Here is a 20075-nt window from a genome sequence, read left to right as displayed (position 1 = left end):
ATAGTTGTTTATCTCCTTGACATCTGAAGGGAGGGCATTCCACAGGGAGGGCGCCACTACCAAGAAGGCCCTCTGCCTGGTTCCCTGTAACCTCACTTCTCACAGTGAGGGAACCTCCAGAAGACCCTTGGAGGAGGACTTCAGTGTTTTGAGGCTCCCCAGCCCTGATATATAGGGATCCATTCCTCATCCTTCAAAGTCCCACCTTCTCGACTGTCATTCTTGGCTTCTTGCGTGATGGCCTCCCTCACACAGAACATTGGAACCAATAATTTCCTGTGTGTGTGTGTGTGTGTGTGTGTGTGTGTGTGTGTGTAATGTGATGAGGAGCTGCCTCAGTACCATCAGAAACTTAAGTGGAGAAGTAATGTATTGGTAATGCCCGTTTTTTACTTTCCTCTTTAGTAAATGCAGCTTTACTGTAAAACAAATCCCCTTAATATAACCAGGGCAATCCACAAGCAACTTAAAACAGCATGCTTGTATTTAAAATAGTATGGCTTCAATGGTTTGCATTTCACAGACAGTTATGTGGCCCCCCAGGGTATATCCAGTTCCCTTCTCTTCTCTGAGTCCTGCTGGTAGTTTTCTTTATCCATCTCCCTTCACTTCCCTGCAACTGGAACATGTTTAACTCTCACCAGGGATACAGCTGAGACAGCAGTGGGAGTAGAACTGTAGAACTAACAGAACACAGGAGTTGACATCATCATTATGTCACAATGGCTCAGGGAGCAGGTGTCTAATAGTGGGTCACAAAGCAGGAGAATAGCGGTGGTGGAATGTGAAGGGAATCTTTGTATGTCAATTCTCATTTTTTTAGAAAATAGTGTCCAGTTGACAGTTTATAAGCCCTTTTGTAAAATGCATTTATCTTCTAGTTCAGCACCCTGTCTGATGCAGTGCTGCTTTTTTTAGGTGGGCCAAACCCCCTTTAATTAATTTTGAAAATGTCACATGTATATAACATGCTAAAAACTGCCACCCATCTGTATCTGAGTGATACCCCATAGCCTGTGCTGCACTTGAGTCATAGAATCTCAATGGTTGTTTTAAATGATTGGAGTACATACGCCATGAATCAAAAACTGCAAGTGATATAGAATCATAGAGTTGGAAGGGACCTCAGGGGTCAACAACTCCCTGCAATGCAGGAACCTCAGCTAAGGCATCCATGACAGATGGCCATCCAACCTAAGCTTTACAACCTCCAGGGAAGGAGAGTCTACAACCTCCAAGGGGAGACCATTCCACGGTCCAGCAGCGATTACTGTCAGAAAGCTCCTCCTGATCTTTAGTCGGAATCTCAGTTCAAGTCCTGGCAACTTGTGGAAGCCACAACTTCAGAAACATAACTTGAGAAGTAGCACCAAGTGTTTGTACTGAATGTTTGTTCAGTGCTCCTGTTTCACAACGATTTTCCTCTTACCCATTGGCATCGCCATTGTTGCAGGTTTATGACTGATGCAGCGCGGCGAGAGCAGGAATCCCTGAAGAAGAAAATCCAGCCTAAACTCTCCCTGACTCTTTCAAGTTCGGTGTCCCGGGGAAACGTATCTACTCCTCCACGCCACAGCAGTGGGAGCCTTACTCCGCCAGTCACGCCACCCATTACCCCCTCCTCGTCGTTTCGTAGCAGCACACCCACAGGTAAGAGGAGTTGGTTTCATAGCATTGAGCGATTGCAGTGTACCCTTGAAAGATTGAGTAGTTTGGCATGCAGCCATAAAGAAGGGCATGTTGTGATTTCTGTGCATTCTATTTTGTACCAGGAAATAAATATTGTGTGTGTTACGGTCAGATTCTGTTTCAGAAACCAAAATGAGGTTCCCAACAGGTGTGACTGGGCTTCTGTTTGGTTTTTGTACCTAATTTATCTACAGTGGTACCTCGGGTTACAGACGCTTCAGGTTACAGACTCCGCTGACCCAGAAATAGTACCTTGGGTTAAGAACTTTGCTTCAGGATGAGAACAGAAATTGTGCTCCGGCAGCGCGGCAGCAGTGGGAGGCCCCATTAGCTAAAGTGGTACCTCAGTTTAAGAACAATTTCAGGTTAAAAACGGACCTCCAGAACAAATTAAGTTGTTAACCTGAGGTACCACTGTATTGTCATTTTGCTAATTGTGGTGCAACGTGAAGTAAGGGAAACGGAGCAAAATGGGTTGTGTAGAATATGAAAAAAGGGGGATCTCATACTAAACTTGGGAAGAGATGAAAAAGTGATGTTCCTGTTGTCCTTATAGAAAATTTGCGTTCCTGTAAAATCAGTGCAACTTATATATATATAAATTATATGCCTTGCTGAAATAAAAAGAAGTGTGCATTGTGAGGGCACCTGGCTAATGTTCCAAAGTATAGGTGCTGCCACACAAAAAGATAGATTCTTTGGAATTGCAACATGAGCTTTATACGGTGCTTGTAAAAGTGCAAGTTCGTTGGGTCCTACATGTTAAATCTTTGGATGTTAAATATTTGTGTGTGTTTAAAACAATAGTGTTTCCAAATTGATTTCCATAATATTAATATGGTTTTATATTAAACATCTTTCTGACGTTCTTAAGAATCTTTGCATATAACTCATTTTTAAATGAAAGAAGCTACTGAGTATGGCTGAGAAATAATGACCCTATATTTTTTGTTTAATTAAACCACTTTCTGAGTTATATGGATTTATTTGAAACCCATAATCCCTGGACCTTTCATACTTGCAATAGATTTTTTTTTTAATGAATTATATTCAGTAAAACTAGGTAACTAATATCGGCCTGGTATGAGTTTGTGGTTCACTCGTAAATCGTGAACCAATACTTTAATGCTACCTTCTATGTTCTCAGTGACTCTCCTTTTTCCACAAAATGCTTTTCAATGTTTTGTTTAAAAACCTCTCCTTCTGCTTTTTTGATTTTTAAAAATGGCTCTTGGCCGCCTTTCCCCCATTTATTCTGTTTCTCAGCGTGTGCAGATCATCTGTGCTTTCCAACTCTGCATTTTAAAAACCTCTCATTGTACTTTTTGTTCTTTAAAAAAATGGCTTTTGGCCACCCTTATTCAGTTTTACAATGTGCATATATCTTTGCTTTCCAAGTCACCTTGCCTACTTGTGTGGCAGGTGTAAATGACGGGGGCCCACCCTGATAGCAGAAACAGAATAGCATGTTTGGCTAGACATATCTCAAACAACTCATCAATCATTAAACTTGAAAAGGAGATGGGGAGTCAAATTTCGGCAATTGCTCCCTTTTTTTTTACTTTAAACTGTGCAGACCCCTGCAGCGCTGGTTCTGACTTACAAAGTGTTAAATGGCTTGGCTGCTGTGACTATACCATGTCCCTTTGAGAACACCTATATGATGCCATAATATGGACACATACATTGGTACTTTCACTGGCTAGATCACATTTATTTTTAAAATTAGCATCCCGTCATTTAATTAAAAAAATTCCAGGGCAGCTTACAATATTGAAAACTGCGTAAGGAATAATAACACTACAGCCTTAAAACAGCAACAAAACAACACAGGAGGTAAATAGCCTTAAAACAGTATTTAAAAGCTTGGCAAAAAAAAAAAGGTCTTTGTCCAGCCTATTAGCTATATTTTGCAGTTTGTGAGCAGCCTTTAAAGGCAGCCACATGTACAGTGCATTACATCTGTCTAACTGGAATGGTGCTCCATGCAGCTGATGCCACTTGAGATTCCAGCAATAGTGTGAACCAGATCCTTCATTGGGAGTGCAGCCGAATCCTGAACAGCTTAAACACTCACCTCCCTGAGCAGACGAACCACCCTTCAATGATACCTCAGTTTTATCAGGATTGGGCTTCAGTTTATTGATCCTCGTCCAGTCCACTACTGATCTCAGTCCTTCCTTTAGGACTCTCCTGCTAAATTCCCAGATAGTTTCACTCAGTGATTTCATAAGCATATTAAGAACCATGGAGAACATGATGGATCCCTGTGGAACACCAACATGAATGCCATGGGGGCAAACAGTAGACCCCCACATCTCCTCTTCAATCAGCCCCCCCCATAGAAGCCAACTCCTAGGGACTGAGGTCCCTCTGCTGCCCCCCAATAAAATATTGGAGGGGGCTGCTCCCCCAGTTGATGGGCATTGCCATTCAAATGGTGTGTGTCAGGCTTCAAGGACTAGTTTCCTCCCCTCTTTTGGCAGTAGATAAGTAGAACAAAGGGATGCGGGTGGCTCTGTGGGTTAAACCACAGAGCCTAGGACTTGCTGATCAGAAGGTTGGTGGTTCAAATCCCTGCAATGGGGTGAGCTCCCGTTGTTCAGTCCCTGCTCCTGTCAACCTAGCAGTTCAAAAGCACGTCAAAGTGCAAGTAGATAAATAGGTACCGCTCCAGCGGGAAGGTCAATGGTGTTTCTGTGCGCTGCTCTGGTTCGCCAGAAGCGGCTTAGTTATGCTGGCCACATGACCCAGAAGCTGTATGCCGGCTTCCTTGGCCGATAAAGCGAGATGAGCGGCGCAACCCCAGAGTCGGTCACAACTGGACCTAATGGTCAGGGGTCCCTATACCTTTACCTAGGCAGAACAAAGCAAAAACAGTCTCTTACCATTTAGAGATTTTAATGAGCACAGCAAGAGAACAAAGCCGCCATTCCTTGGACAAAGGTGCTCCCAGTTAAGGATTCCACCCACTTCCCCCCTCGTCATCCATGTCACTTCCGCGTCTTGCAACCTGGTCTCGCAACCACTTTGCTTTCTGTGCTGCCGCCTTATCAGCTTGTGGTGACCTTAGGCCGGGCGGGTGTACACTTTCCAGCGAGAGAGAGTCTGTTAGCTCTCTTTCTCCCAGTCCTTCTTCTCCTAGCTGTTCACTACCCGGTTCTTCCCAGCTTCTGTCTTCTGGGCTATGTCCCTCTGCATACCGCTGTTTCAAATCTATACTGTCCCACTGCTCCTGTGAAGATTCAGGATCCTCCACAGCACGGTCCCTGAAAGTATGTGTGCACCGCATCTTGTGATCATTTATGTGGGGCTGGACTCACCTGTCCCCCTGCCCAATATTTTATTCCAAGTTGGCACCCCTGAGCCTTCCTGATAAGAGAGAAAAAGCTAGGCCCCCTATTTCCAATCCAGCAGCCTACCGTGTTTATGATGGTATCAAAAGCTGACCCAGGAGTATTAGCAGGGTCACCCCCCCCCCACTGTCTTTCTCTTATTAGAGGGCATCTGTCAAGGCCAAGACCAGGTCTGAAAACAGATTGAAATGGATCCAGAAAATTAGCTGCGACTAAAAGTGGCTCCTGCCCACCTAGCAGTTCCTGCCCACCTAGCAGTTCCAAAGCACCCTTAAGTGCAAGTAGATAAATAGGTACCGCTTTATAGCGGGAAGGTAAACAGCGTTTCCATGTGCTGCTTCTGGTGCCGGTTCGCCAGAGCAGCTTCGTCACGCTGGCCACGTGACCCGGAAGTGTCTGCGGACAGCGCTGGCTCCCGGCCTCTAGAGTAAGATGAGTGCACAACCCTAGAGTCTGTCAAGACTGGCCCGTACGGGCAGGGGTACCTTTACCTTTACCTTTAAAAGTGGCTGGAGTTGTATTCCTACTTGAGTAGCTCGCCCAGGAAATGGACATTTGCATTTATGGAACAAACTCTTTGACACTTGTCACCGTCAAAGCATCTATATCTTTTCTAAATGTCCTTTAAAAGCGCTTTTGGTCCACCTCCTTTCGGTCTGGTTTTCCGTGCCACAATATTTAAGGGGGGGGCTTTGGTCTCCGGCTTACAATGTGGGCAGAACAGGCAATACATGCACCTGGATCTTGTGATGGGTGTGTTGCGAAGACATTTAGCTTTGGCTGAGTTGCTATATTTCAGCCTCAGTTTCTCATCTTGGAAGCATGGTGGCTTACCTACCGCAGAAAAGCCCTATCTGTGACTTGACCTTCAAGAACCGGGTGGGCTAGAAGAGTAAAATAAATAAGGTCAGCATTTCCATTCTCTTGCTGCAAAATTATTATTTATTTTACCCTGCAAACTATTCCCAATCATTTGTGTCATAAATAAAGTTCTTAAAATAAGCATAAACATATGTCCTTCCATTCAGCCGGAGCCATAATGCTCAGGGCTTTGTTAGTGCAGTGCCTTATTGAACACGTACTGTTTTTTATATATCTAAAAAATGAGCTCCCTATGTTAATTTTCTTGAAAAAGCGGAGTTTATTTTTAATTTGGGCTAGCTCACTAAATTAGGTGCTCTCCTACAGAACAATTTGTACCAGTAATAAGAGAGTAGTAATATGAAACTTCATTAAATAGTTCTTTTATTTAATCTTCGCATACGGCTGGGCTGGCTGCCACTTTTTTACAGGTGAGTTATGGAGTGTGCCAAATAGCAAAGTGTGAATTAACAAAGTGGTGTTTAGATTTGGGGGAGAAAATGTTTTGCATGTCCGTACTCTTAATTGCACTGGTAGAAGTAGCCGCTTGCCTATTATTTGGCTACCCTAAGCAGATTAAAACTGATTGCCTATATGAGTCAAAAGGAATTCTTTTGAAAATAAGCATGTGGTTAGTCAGTGTATGTGTAACATGCAGGCACCATAACCTCTCATTTCAAATGTAAACCACAGAAGATTCCTGATAGACCAGGGACTTTGTTGTGCTCTTCCCTGGCTCATGTAGAAAATACAGACACATCACCTAAAATGTTATAATTTCAAATATATATATATGTACATGCAGCGGTACTTGAATCCAGCCTAAGTTAGTTGAACTTGGGCCCTATTGAAATCAATATACAGTGGTACCTTAGTTCTCAAACTTAATCTGTTCCAGAAGTCCATTCCAAAACCAAAGCATTCCAAAACCAAGGCACGCTTTCCCATAGAAAGTAATGCAAAATGGATTAATCGGTTCCAGACTTTTAAAAACAACCCCAAAAACAGCAATTTAACATGAATTTCACTATCTAAGGAGACCATTGAGCCATAAAATGAAAGCAATAAATAATGTACTGCAGTCACACAATCAATCAATCAATCAGTAGCTGAACTGGGGTCCACACAGTCACAAAAACAAAACAAAAAGAGCCACAAAAACAAAAATGCAAAATAAATAGCAAAAACAGACAGACCGCAGCGTAACACTCAAAACAGAAGTGTGGCACTCAAAATGGAGCACATTTGGCTTCCGAAAAAGTTCGCAAACCAGAGCACTTGCTTCCTGGGTTCCAAGTTGTTGGAGTTCCAAGGCGTTTGAGTACAAATGTACCACTGTAAAATGTAAAATTTAACTTATGTCACCTTCATTTCAGTGGGACATAAGTACAGCTAACTTAATCTGGATCTATCCCAGAAAGCAAGTCCACTAAAATTAAGGCAGGTGCAGTGGTATCTCGGGTTACATACGCTTCAGGTTACACATTCCGCTAATCCAGAAATAGTGCTTCAGGTTAAGAACTTTGCTTCTGGATGAGAACAGAAATCATGTTCCGGCGGCGTGGCAGCAGCGGGAGGCCCCATTAGCTAAAGTGGTGCTTCAGGTTAAGAACAGTTTCAGGTTAAGTACAGACCTCCGGAACGAATTAAGTACTTAACCCGAAGTACCACTGTAGTTTAATATTTGGATTCATTAAGTTGTTTTTCTTTAACACTTGTTAAAACTAGGAACTTTGAGGATCCATCTTATTACCATACGCAGAGGCTCAAAAATATATTATAATCTGTTTCTACACATACACACACGGGGGGGGGGGGGAGAGAGCGCTTTACCCAGAAAGCAGGATTAATATGATTTATTAAACTTCTATGCTGTTTTTCATTCACCTGAATCCTAAAGTGGCTTGAAAACAAGAAATAACAACAACATGATAGAACATAATAAAGCATCACAATTACAACATAAAACATATGGAATAATTAACAAATCATCAGTGAAACAGTTCCAATCTTTAAATCACTGTTAGCAAAGCAACAGCTAAAAAAATATGCTAAACATTCCAAAGCAAAAGTCATATTATGTTATTAGCAAATCAATACAGCAGTTATAATCTGTAAAACAATACTGACAACATTAACAAAATAGCAACCCAAACATAAACTAGGCACTGTTAAGTTCATACACACACTCATGACTCTTTCTCTCTATCCAGTTCATTAAAACACCCATATACCCATAACACCCATGGCAGCAACTCCCTTTCGAAGAGGCCTTATCACAGTTCAAGGACTCTAACTTTCTGGAAGGTGCTCTGTCTTATTTCCACAATTCATGTTTCCCTTTATGTGGGACTGACTGCCCTTGGGCCTGGTCCCACAGCTTTGGGTAGTGGCTGGGGGCACGAAGGTTAACAGGGGTTGCAGGAATTGAGAGAAGCATCATCTGGCCTCATGGTTTCCCCCACATTTTTATTTTTGCATAGCACACACACATGTCAAAAATTATGAAACCAATATCCAGTGTTGTTGTTTTTCTGGGGACGCAGGGGAACGCATACCCCTAAACATTTTGTGAATCTTTGTACTTTTGTCCATTTACTGTATTTGTTTTTCCAGATTTGAACTATAAAATGGTGGTTTTCTTGAGTCAAAATGAAAGTACCCCTAAACATTTTTAAGGGGAAAAAGCACTGCCAATATCACAAGATATCAATATATCACCCAGCCCTAACCACCACCACTAAATAGATCCATAAGTTGTGCTGATGGGGAGATTAAAAAGGGATCAGCTTCTCTGGCCAGACTGCATTTGCACATACATAAATGACTGGTGAATGCTTCTTGAAGAGTAATATGGGAAGGGGCTTCAAAACCCCTTTCTCTCCCCATACAGTGGTACCTTGGTTTAAGAACAGCTTAGTTTATGAACAACTTGGATTAAGAACGCTGCAAACCCAGAAGTAGGTGTTTTGGTTTGTGAACTTTGCCTTGGAATAAGAACATGTTTCACTTCCTGTTGAGTGTGTTCCATTTGTAAATTGAGTCCCCCGCTGCTATAGGAAAGCACGCCTTGTTTAAGAATGCTTTGGTTTAAGAATAGACTTCCGGAACGGATTAAGTTTGTAAACCAAGGTACCACTGTAATAGGATTTGAGCTGGACAGAAGGTGTGAAACTTGCATGATAAATGTTCTTCACATTTCCTTCCATGCTTCAAAGTGAATGAATTCTAAGCCTCTCTCTTTGTGTGGACTTCAAATAAATTAAATACTTTTAATGGTTAGAAAGCAGTGGGGGCGGGGGGCAGAATGGTGCAGAGTTAAAATAGACATGGTTGGTCATCCTTTTGTTGTTTTCCTGACATAATCCATTTGTTAGATTTTGTTGTTGTTGTAATGCCATTGATGGATCTCACCTAATTCTGTTAATATATTAAAGCTCTGATGGACAACATGTGTGCTGAGCCTGGCTCTGTGTAAGCCTCCTGTGATTCTGGGATTTTAGGTTTCCTGCCACCTGGTAGGTGGGCTCCCTGCCGGCTGTGTGAAATCTAACTTTGTAGGAAGGTAGTTGGAGGAAGCACTGCATCAAACAATTACGAGAACATAACCTTCCCTTCTTATCTACTCCGCCTGAGGCCATTTTCTTATTTAATCCTGCCTTTTTATTGTTCTTTACTGTTGTTTCCCTTTCCCTCGTTCATAGTATCCTTGCTGTGCCACTGAAGTAAAATCTGGACATGATGACAAGAGTTGCTGCATTGCAGGCTTCCTTTCTCAAAGCCAAATCCTTTTTTCAGTAGCAAACCCCAGTGACTTGGTAATTAGTTGTATGGGAATTTTCACAGTAACCTCCCCAAGGAGCAATTTCACCAAAGAGTAACCCTCTTGTCTAGACCAAGCTCATAAAGTCATCACTCGTTGTGATTTCCATTCTACAAAGCTGCTGCAGAAATATGGCCTTTCGTCTCCATGCAGCAGAACCGCTGATGTAGCCCTTATGGAAGACGTATACATGTTGCCGGGGTGCCTAGAAAGGTGTGGTCCACTGTTGTTGTGTTTTCCTTTGTCTTTCCATAAAATAGCACTGTTGCTATGTGCCATTTCCATTACAGTGGTACCTCGGGTTAAATGCGCTTCAGGTTACGTACGCTTCAGGTTACAGACTCTGCTAACCCAGAAATAGTACCTCGGGTTAAGAACTTTGCTTCGGGATGAGAACAGAAATCGTGCTCCAGCGGCGCAGCAGCAGCAGCAGGAGGCCCCATTAGCTAAAGTGGTGCTTCAGGTTAAGAACGGACCTCCAGAACGAGTTAAGTACTTAACCCGAGGTACCACTGTATACTGTTTGTCTACTGCGCATTATTTACACTCGCTGCAACAGGTAAGATTAAGAACATTAGCTGTGACTAATGTAATAACATATTAGCACAGTAGCCAAAGTTTTATCTCTGTGTACTTTAAAGTCCACTTCAGTATAACTCTAGTATCAAGATAAGCCTTTTAGCTCTATATAAGCAGCACATACCAGCACAAAACTCTGTATCAGTATCTTTGTCTTTTTCAATCCAATGCAGATTTCACCATTCTGGTTGATCTCAGTTAGTGAATTGGGATATAAGGGCTCAGGTGGTCTTTAAAGTATCCTTTAAGGTATACCTAGAACCTGGCCCAGCAGTGTATGAACAGCCAGTGTCCATTTTAATCAACATTCAGCCATCGTAAATGATGTTACAATGTGTTTTAGGATCAAAAAGAAAGCCAATTAATGTATTGGCGCAATGAAGTGCCTCGGTGTTTGAAAAACGCAGATCAAAGAGCACTAGTTCATATTCATAAAGTATTTTAAAGGTCTCATTTTGTGATCAGTGAAAACCTGGTGGTAAGATCATTTAGTTTAGTGCATTGACTTCTTCTATAACTGTGTAGATGCTATGTTTCAGATGTTGGAAAAATGAAAGGCTGGCATTCCAGCTCTAACCATTTTTTCACTACTACTACTACCACCACCACCACTACTACTACTTGGTTGGTTGGTTGGTTGGTTGGTAGGCATCCTTTTCTTAAAAAGCTATGTGTAGCTTCTTATGCCTGCCAAGCTACAAGAAGCTCAGATGCTCCCAGTAGAAGCAATTCCCATTGATTTCATGTGCCTGGTAGTGCACATATTCTAAAAAGTATAGCTGTGCTAGCCTCTTGCCAAGAAAATAAGAAAGAGTCCAGGGATACCTAAAGACTAAGGACTGAACCCCCACGAAGTCATTGCACAGGTGGAACAACTTCCACTTGCACAGTTCCTTACACTCCATGTTTCTTTGTAAGTTTATTTATACTTTGCCCTACAAACACAGCTGACATGGTGTACCAGCTCGTTCCTTTCTGATAACCATAATCTGGATAATGGCTTATCAGCATATTGGTAGTTGTCCAACTTTAGCTTGTTTGCTCTGCTATAGAAATCATAGGATTCACTTCCATGCCTGCTCATACAGGGAAAGGACTTTGGTGAGCAAGGTCTAAAAGTCTTAACACAAAAAGCTGCTCTTTAAAGTAACTGGGTTGTGATCCCACATGGAAATTATTATTTTTTAAAATGTAATTGTTATGCATATTAAAAACATTTCAGAGGTGTGTGGACCAGGCTCCTAGTTCAGAAGATTGCCCTTTGTCAGTGAAGCACAAAAACCATTTTAGGGGAAGAACGCTAACAGTGATACAGAGAAATGAACTGCCATGGGTTCCTTCGATATCACCATCAGCCAATTTCCAAACGGTGGTTTAGCCATAAGTCTAGCAACCTGCAAGGTCAGGCTTGCAATTTGAAGCAAGAAGACTTCGGTTCTTAAAATCGGGCCCCAGCAAAAGGGTTTGTAAAGCTCAGGTTGATCAACAAGGCCATATTTAACTCTTGCTGTAATGTAGTCAGCCCTACCTCCAAAATAAATGCAAACCATATCCCAGGCCCCACAGATGAGTGCAATGTGGACGAGACATTTTATTGCCTCTACTGTAAATGGCTGGATGGCTCTTGTACAGCCATAAAGCACGTTTAAATCTATTGTTATAAAACAGGTCTTGAATGTATCTTTGTAACATATAAACTGTCGTTCATTTACGTAGGTGCTTTTTTATTGTCCTCCTTTATCTTAAGCATGAATCTGTTTCCTGATAACGTTCCTTTTAAAAAGAAAAAGGGTGAAAAAAAGACAATAAACTGCTAGTCCAGCATGTGCATCAGAAGAGTCCTTAAGACTGCAATGCTGTCCTGGATTTGTATTTTAAACTTAAGAATGCAGACCCAAAATAGCATCTCTTATGAATGCTTTATTTGCATTTAAATGCACTGTCTTTCTGCCCTGTAGTTCCAATTGCCCATTCTTCCTTGAGGGCTTGCAGAAAGATCTTTAAAATAATTTGCTAGTGTTCAATTAGCACTGCAGTGACTGAGAATGGAAAATGCTCGACTTCATTTTCCCCCTTTCAGTGGTGTAGCTGCTCTTGTTGCCTGTGCCCCAGCCAGAAAATTTTATTATGTCTGAGTTAATTTGCGATAAACCTTTGGCGGGAGGGACCTGCTTGGGTTTATTTATTCCTTTATTTGCTCTTTTATTTTAATTATCTTTTTAAAAAAAGAAGTTGCACTGTAAAACATTGCTATTTAATTGCAGGAAGTCTATGCTGGAAGTGGCTAATAGATGGCATTTGTTTAAATGAAGCTGTAGGGACGCTGCTTGAGAATGTTTTAAAGCATTGCAAGGCTGGGCTGATAATGTTTTCCTGCATTGCGTATAAAAACCAAAGGCCCTTTCCCCTTTCTGAAAGGTCTTTTTTGTAGAAAACAAGATAGGGGGAGGGAAATGTTTATATGAGAATGCAAAATAACTTCCTGAGACTATGAGCACACCGTGCCCTTAAAATGTCAAGAGCACATTGTGTGTTGAAATGGTAGCAGTGTGCTTTTAGCACCTCTGCAGCACCCAGGCTGCATGTGTCGAGATCAAACCCAGTAGACAGAACATATGTCTTGTGTATGTATTGTGACTGTTTTCTTTTCTCTAGAATCAGTACTTTATATGCATGTTTTAGTGTCGCCTGTTTTTTGTTTGCTTTTTTACGATCGGTGGAAATTGTAGCAGTATATGTAGCACGACATGTTGAATGTTGCTTTGGCAGTAGCAAAATTACCGTCTCAGATACAATAAATGTTGCAGGTAGGATGCAATTGATGTTGGTTGGCTGATGGAAGGCATCCACCAGTAGAACAGTCGGAAGGGAATTTGGCATGAGGATTCCACTCTGCAACCGGTGCACTTCCCCTCCAAATCTGCTCCAGAGGGTTCAGATATTTTGCATCAGCTTGTATTCCGGCATTTTTTAAAAAAATGGAATGAATTTATTAGGCAACCTAATCAGTCCCAAACATAGTGGAAGAGTGTGTGTATGGAATGAGACAAGGAAAGCAGGAATGCTGCTATGATAGAGTAGTGGAGGAAGGGGAGACCCAACACATAACCAAGTTTTGCAGGATTGGGTATGGGGCACTGGGATCATCTACACTGTTCCAAGATTTGTGTGTCTGTGTTTGGACTAGTGATGGTCAAGCTGGCTTACCTTGCAACTGATTCCATTTTTCTGAGCTTTATTGAAAACAGGTCTGAGATAATCTTGAGAAACTTCTCATGTGCCTTGGCAAGAAAAATACAATGCTGAGAATGCTCAGGGAACACTTAGGGCTTAAGAATGAGACCTTCGAGACATCTCCTAACTCCTGTCGCCAGAAAGCCTTCTTCATCACAGGTTCCCTCACTACTTGAAAGGGTAAATTTGCTGTGGAAGGTTGGGGGAAATGGTGTGAATAGTTGACTGGTGCTGGCAGCAGCAGAAAACCCCTTAGGGAAGGCCTGAATTCAAAGAGGTTTAGAGTTCAGCTTATAACGTGGCCATAGATTTCCAAACCGTGGAAAGTTTGTACTTCAAACACACCTTTCCTGAAAATTGCTTCTACTTTGGCTTAGACTGTTTAGATTTAGAATCCAGTCTCAGTTTTGTTGCAGCAAATAGATTTCTCCATCAAAGTAAAAAAGGATAGTATTAGACTTCTGTGGGCAGGCATTATGCAATTACCAAACATTTGTGTGCTGCTGCTTCTAATAAGCTGGCTGCCTACTGATGAGAGGGAAAACCCTTAATAGCCTACTGGTTTTAAAACCAAGGTATTCTCCACAAAGCACTTCTGCTCAACAAGTACTTTCAAAAGAATGTGTTTTCTCTACAGTCATACCAGATCTGTTTTTCTTTTTCCTACTTAGTCACCATTTCGAGTCATAAAACTCACCTGCTTTAAAGAATAGATATTGCATTATTCTGGTGACCTCTAGGTCAATCTTCTGCAGCTGAGGGGCGGACTTTTTGCCCAAGTATTCATGCATTTCAATGTTCATGTGCCAACAGAAGCAGCTGTGGTGGCACAGAGTGCCCTATTACCAGCTTTGATTGGTTCTTCAGTTGAAGTCTCTGCAGGACAGGGCCAAAGTCTGGAAGATTCAGGTGGCACAGAATAAAACTGCCAGAATTATAATTGGCACAGCATAATTGGGTCAAATCTCACCAGTATTAAAAGAGCTCCACTGACAGTCTTTCTGCTTCCAAGCCCAGTCTGAGGTGCTAGTATTGACATTTAAAGCCCTAAACGGTTTGGGACCCAAGTAGCTGAAGGAGTGTCTTCTCCCATATCATTCAAGGCTGCTCTGTGTTCACTTCCTTGTTAGCAGTGAAGCAGGTGACTGATACCCTTCCAGGAACAACTGTCTGCCACAAATTTTCCTTTTCTTTTAGATGTCAGCTGAGCCCTTGTTTATTTTCTCAAACTTTTAAAACATTCCTTGCTGTCTGCTGTTTTTCTCCGCTCATATTTTTTTTAAAATGTGGTTCTAATTTTTTTGATACTTTGATTTTATAAACCACCCTGGAACCAAATATCAGCTGTAGAATTAATGAGTTGTCTAATACCCATGTACCGCTTGTATAGAGATAATGATGGTAAAGAAGAATGAAATCTGTGCATCTTATATGTATATAATCTGCTTTGCCAAGCAGGTGAGCAGAAGCCACACTTTTTTGCTTTAGAGAAATGTTTGTCCTCTCGGCCTCCAGCAATGATCTTCTGAACAGTGTTTCATTCTGTAAAGCTGAATATGCTTTACCACCTGATGTTTGCTTAGGTGAATATATTATCTATAATAAATAAATATGGTGAGTGTATATGGGGGAGATCAGTAAATTAGTATTACATAGAAATTGCCATCGTAAAACAAATTTACCCCATTTTATTTCAAGTAGCAGTTACAATAGCCATATATTAGTTGTCTTAAAATAAGTACTCCCATAAAACTTTTTTTTTATGAAGCTACAAGTGCCACACAAAGTATGAACCGAGTTGCGCTTTTTATGAGAGATCATTTGAGTTTGCAGGAAATTAGTTTCACGAGAAGACTGCAGTCATAGGCATGCTTATTTGGAAGTTAAGTTCCAAAAATTCCAAAGCGAAACAGAGAAGCAAAGGCCAAAATGGAGTTAACACTCATGAAAGAAATAGCAAGAAGCTTGAATTCTCCAGTGGCAAAAGCCATCTTTGCAGAATGAAAGGAAGTAGTGTGGTCAGAACAACTGAGAAAGGAGGGTTTGCATAATTTAGTTACACAGCTAGAGCGAATTTTAAATGGGGGGTGGGCAGGATGTGAAGAACACTGAAGCAAGTTTTGATAGCAGGTGATGGTGAGAGCTTATGACTCGTTTTCCCCTAGCAGCAGCTAACTTCCTGCTGCATGGCAAACTGCTTTTGAAGTCAGTTTCAAAAACCAGGTTGTGATATGGCACAGGGCTATTCAAAGTGGAGGTGGGAGTTTGGGGAGTAGAATCTTCCGCTGCAGTACTGTAGGAGCCTAAGTAGCTCTTTGGATTGTGGCCAGTGAGCATATATTTATCTAACACCTTTCCAGAACATGTGTATTTATATCAACATATGCCCACTTCCCACAAAATGTGAGACATCTAATTTTGAAAATTAGAGGCGCGATTTTTCTTGCGTTGAAACGCCTTTGAAGTCTACTTGGATTTGGTCCCCGGTGAGCATTACCCGAAATGATTTGAGGCCATTAATACGTATGTTCCAACAGCAGCGACTCCTCATAAGGGAGGTTCTAGCCAGCAGAACATCCAGATGTTGGCAGGGAAGGCAAACCATAATGTTGATGGGCAAGTCTCTCTTTTTTCAACCGGCCTTTTACAAGTCTGAGTCAGAGAGTGCTGGGTTTGACTTGGCAAGTAGGTGTTGACTTTTTGTTGTTGTTCATTTCCCGTTTTATTCTTGCAAAAAAATAAAATAAAAAGCAGAGACCAAAAAACGTGTCTCTCGGCCAAGGTGAACTTCCCTTTCAGCATGTCACAAGCAAGCTTCCCATCAGCAGTAAGTACCAGCTGGTAGATTTAGATTTGTTTGTACACCTGATGCTGCAACTGACTTTCTGTCTCTGGTGGAAAAGACTCTTCCTCCCCAACCCAAAAAAGATGGAATTATTTCCTCCAAGGCAGGGAGGACAATGGGTTCCAACAGACAGTAGGGTGTGCAAACTGGAAATTAACATAAGGACATGGTCAATGTGAATATACTAGCTATATGTAATTAACAGTACTTTTATAAAATATTGTGAACGTCACACTGTATTTGGTCAAAAGGTTGCATGTACTTGAGGGATGCTGGTTCCCTCATTTTTCAGGTGGGCCATATAAACAATGAACTTTCTCTCTACTGGTTGAACACACAAATCAGTGAATGGGCGCCATGAGTAATGAGTAGTGGCTTGTGGCTAGAACATCCCTTGTTTCCAGGCCTATGTAAACAACAGGGAGAATTATATATCCTCGAATGCCATTGTGTACACAAATCCTAAAGAGAGATGAATCATTTAATGGATTAATCTTCTCAAATGTTAATAGCCATTAATATTCTTAAAGCTTTGTTTGCATGTTGCTGCATATTTGACAGGATTCCAAGTCGCATTGCAAAATACTCGAGGCAGAAAGAAGAATCTCTTAAAAGACAAAATCATGTTAGCAGTAGTATGGCCTTCGAATTTCCTCTCGTTCCTCAATCTTAAATTCATTTCTGGAAAACTATCTCCTGATAAGCTTCCCCATGTAGAGATGACTTAGAACTATGGAAACTTGAACATACAACATTGGTCCAGGGTTGGCCAACATGGTTGGCGTCTCCAGATGTTGTTGACCACTAGCCATTCTCTTGGGGCTGATGAAAATTGTAGTCCAACCAGTTGCCCCTGCAGGAGTCTCGCTGTCTCCAAGAACTTCCTTCTTAATTGCAATTCAATCCACACAAGCGAAGTGATGCATGTGAATCAGATCATTCTATTAAAATAAAAAAGAAAGCCCATGCATACAGGAGCTATGTGATGCATCAATGCTAATCGTCTCCCCTGTAAACCAAAATTTCAACCCAGAGTTTGAAGTGGATTTGCAGAGGGGACCAGACTGGCATTAACCAAGTTTACCATCACAGGGTTTCCCAAATTTTGGTCTCCAGCTGTTTTGGTACTACAACTCCCATCATCCCTAGCTAGCAGGATCAGTAGTCAGGGATGATGGAACTTGCAGTCCCAAAACAGCTGGAGACCCAAGTTTGGGAAATGTTAGTGTGCATGTTTGACTCTAAATGCTGACAAGGAAAGAGAAGTGAGAATCAATCCCATAATGGAAGGGAATATGGGCTCTGAACTTGGCTTGTGGTTTGCAGACCATGGTTTGCTAGGACCCACTGTATTATGCCTGTGTTGGACCAGATCTAGTTATCCTTCTGCCATGTGTCTACTGAGAAAATATAGGTCGCAAGAGAGCTATTGACTGTTGGTTCTGCTGTGAAATGACTGAAAGGCTTGAAGCTTGAGCAAAACGCATGACTCAGCCAAGGGCAGAAACATCCTGCAATGTCAACATTAGCCCTTGCCAAGCCTGCAACAAGCCTTTTGAGAGAGGGTTTTTCTTTCCTGCCCCCCCCCCTTGTGTTTTATGACTGCTCCTTGTTTCATGTACTTACTGTGGCTACTGAAACTCTGCCTTCTCAGTTACTCTCCTTCTCCCTTTAATGTGTGCCACACAGACAGTCTTATTAATATTTATTGCAACTTTAAAAAATAAAATTAAAAAGCTTGCCACGTGGTCCTCCAAAGGCTGCTGTAGTTTATCTGGAACATAATGCTGTATTACGGCAGCACACAATGCAATTTATCCTCACACCTGGGGGAGTGAGTTTCACAGCTGTAATTGCTACAGTATAATTCTTATTAATGTCGTGCTATAATTTCTATTAATTCCAGAGGGCTAGTAAATGTATTAAGACTTGTCAACATATTATTTTACACTGTTTATGATCTAGAGAATTATGCCATTCAAGTGTTTTACTGTGTAAAGGAAAAGCCTTAAAAGTCTGCTTTGGTTTTTGAGGCCAGGGATGGCGGGGGGGGGGGGAGGGCCAGAGCATGCAATTCCATCTTGCTCCCCTCCTGTTCCCCAGTTGTCTGACAATAAAATAGCTCTGCCGATTAATATTTAGAATGAAGCTAGCTAAAGCTGTTTATGTAATATGTTAGCAGCAATTATTAAACAAATGAAGCATTCTGTGTCTTACCAAGTTCTAGCTATGATGGGAAACATTTTTTGTAATTAAAAGTACCAGTCTCCTAGTAATATAACTTAGGATAGCAATAGATGAGGCAGAGAACGGTTGGAGGATACTCATAAATATGAAACTTGCGGCTATAGTTTATTTGAACCCATTTTTTATTTTGTTTTGCTGCTCTGTCTTCTTAGGAAGCGAGTATGATGAGGAGGAAGTAGACTATGAAGATTCAGACAGCGATGAGTCCTGGACTACAGAAAGTGCCATCAGCTCTGAAGCTATCCTAAGTTCCATGTGTATGAATGGAGGAGACGAAAAACCCTTTGCTTGTCCTGTCCCTGGCTGTAAAAAGCGATATAAGGTAAGTGTGCTATTTTTGCATGGTCGAGACCCTTCCCTTTGAAAGCAGGTGTCTTATTTTTCACTGGATTTCATTCTAATCTAAGCCTTAGATCAGGCTTTCCCAAACTTGGATCTTCTGCTGCTTTTGGACCACAACTCCTATCATCCCTCACTAGCAGGGTCAGTGGTCAGGAATGATGGGAATTGTAGTCCAAAAACAACTGGAGACCCATGTTTGGGAAACTGCCCCAGATGTTGAAGAACAAAGCATTCACTCCAAAAATGTGAGACACCTGAAAATACAGAAAACATTGAGGAAATCAAAGGTACCCCCCCCTAGAGCAATGCTTCCCAAATAGATACGTACTGCGGCTCCCGTTTTTCAAAAGCCAAGCCATGGACCCTCTAAGTTTTGAAAATTTTTGATCTCTATGGTAGCTTTTGTTATGTGAATGGTGCCACAGATACCCTGGGTGGGTTATACAGACCACCAGTTGGGAACCACTGCCTTAAGAGGGGGGAAATGTCTAAGAAGTCTTTAAACCAAGGTAACTATCATTTGCACTCTGTCGTTCATCAAAATCCATGAGTACTGTCTGAGCCACAGGTAGCCAAATGTGGTGGTCGCCAGCTCCCATCAGCTTCAGCCAATGGGACCGCAAGATCAAGGATGATCTTAGAGTGCTACCTATAATAGCCTAAGCAGTCAACAAGTTGTTGACTCACAAAGTGCTCTACCATAAGAGAAAACACATACTAATTCGTGCCCAATACTGCTTCCTGTTTTACCAAAATACATAAAAGACCTTGTGTATGTTTTCATACTTTTTTCATGCTGCTTTTCTTTGCCCCCTGCCCCCCTCCCCAAATCTTCTGCATTTATTCTACATGTTTCTTCCATGAAGAAATTCACACTTTGTGCTTGGAGATTTAAACCAGAATGCAGAAAGATAAACCACATATTTAATCTAACATGAAAACGTGGTATAAAACAGGGGTAACAGGGGAATGCAGAAATCACTGAGCTTATGTATAAGTTCATTTTTCCGCACCCCCCCCCCCCGTTGAAAAAGCTGTTTCCATTTAATAAGGCTGCAATCCTATAACCACTTACCTTGAACTCACTGAGGCTTATTTC

The 20075-nt window shown here is 41.7% G+C and overlaps 1 protein-coding gene across 1 annotated transcript in view; it reads left to right on the top strand.

Annotated features, from left to right (window-relative positions):
* The window catches only part of JAZF1 (JAZF zinc finger 1), a 134705-nt gene that overhangs the window by 111624 nt on the left and 3006 nt on the right, over positions 1-20075 (top strand). Inside the window, exons 3-4 of the mRNA XM_081833915.1 lie at positions 1454-1650; positions 18787-18956. Coding sequence (XP_081690041.1) covers positions 1454-1650; positions 18787-18956 — 367 coding nt within the window. The remainder of the gene's footprint in view (positions 1-1453; positions 1651-18786; positions 18957-20075) is intronic.

This window comes from Podarcis erhardii (assembly GCF_964252035.2).
Source record: "Podarcis erhardii genome assembly, chromosome: 12".
In the NCBI taxonomy this organism is placed as follows: Eukaryota; Metazoa; Chordata; class Lepidosauria; order Squamata; family Lacertidae; genus Podarcis; species Podarcis erhardii.
This window is presented reverse-complemented; position numbering and strand designations above follow the sequence as displayed.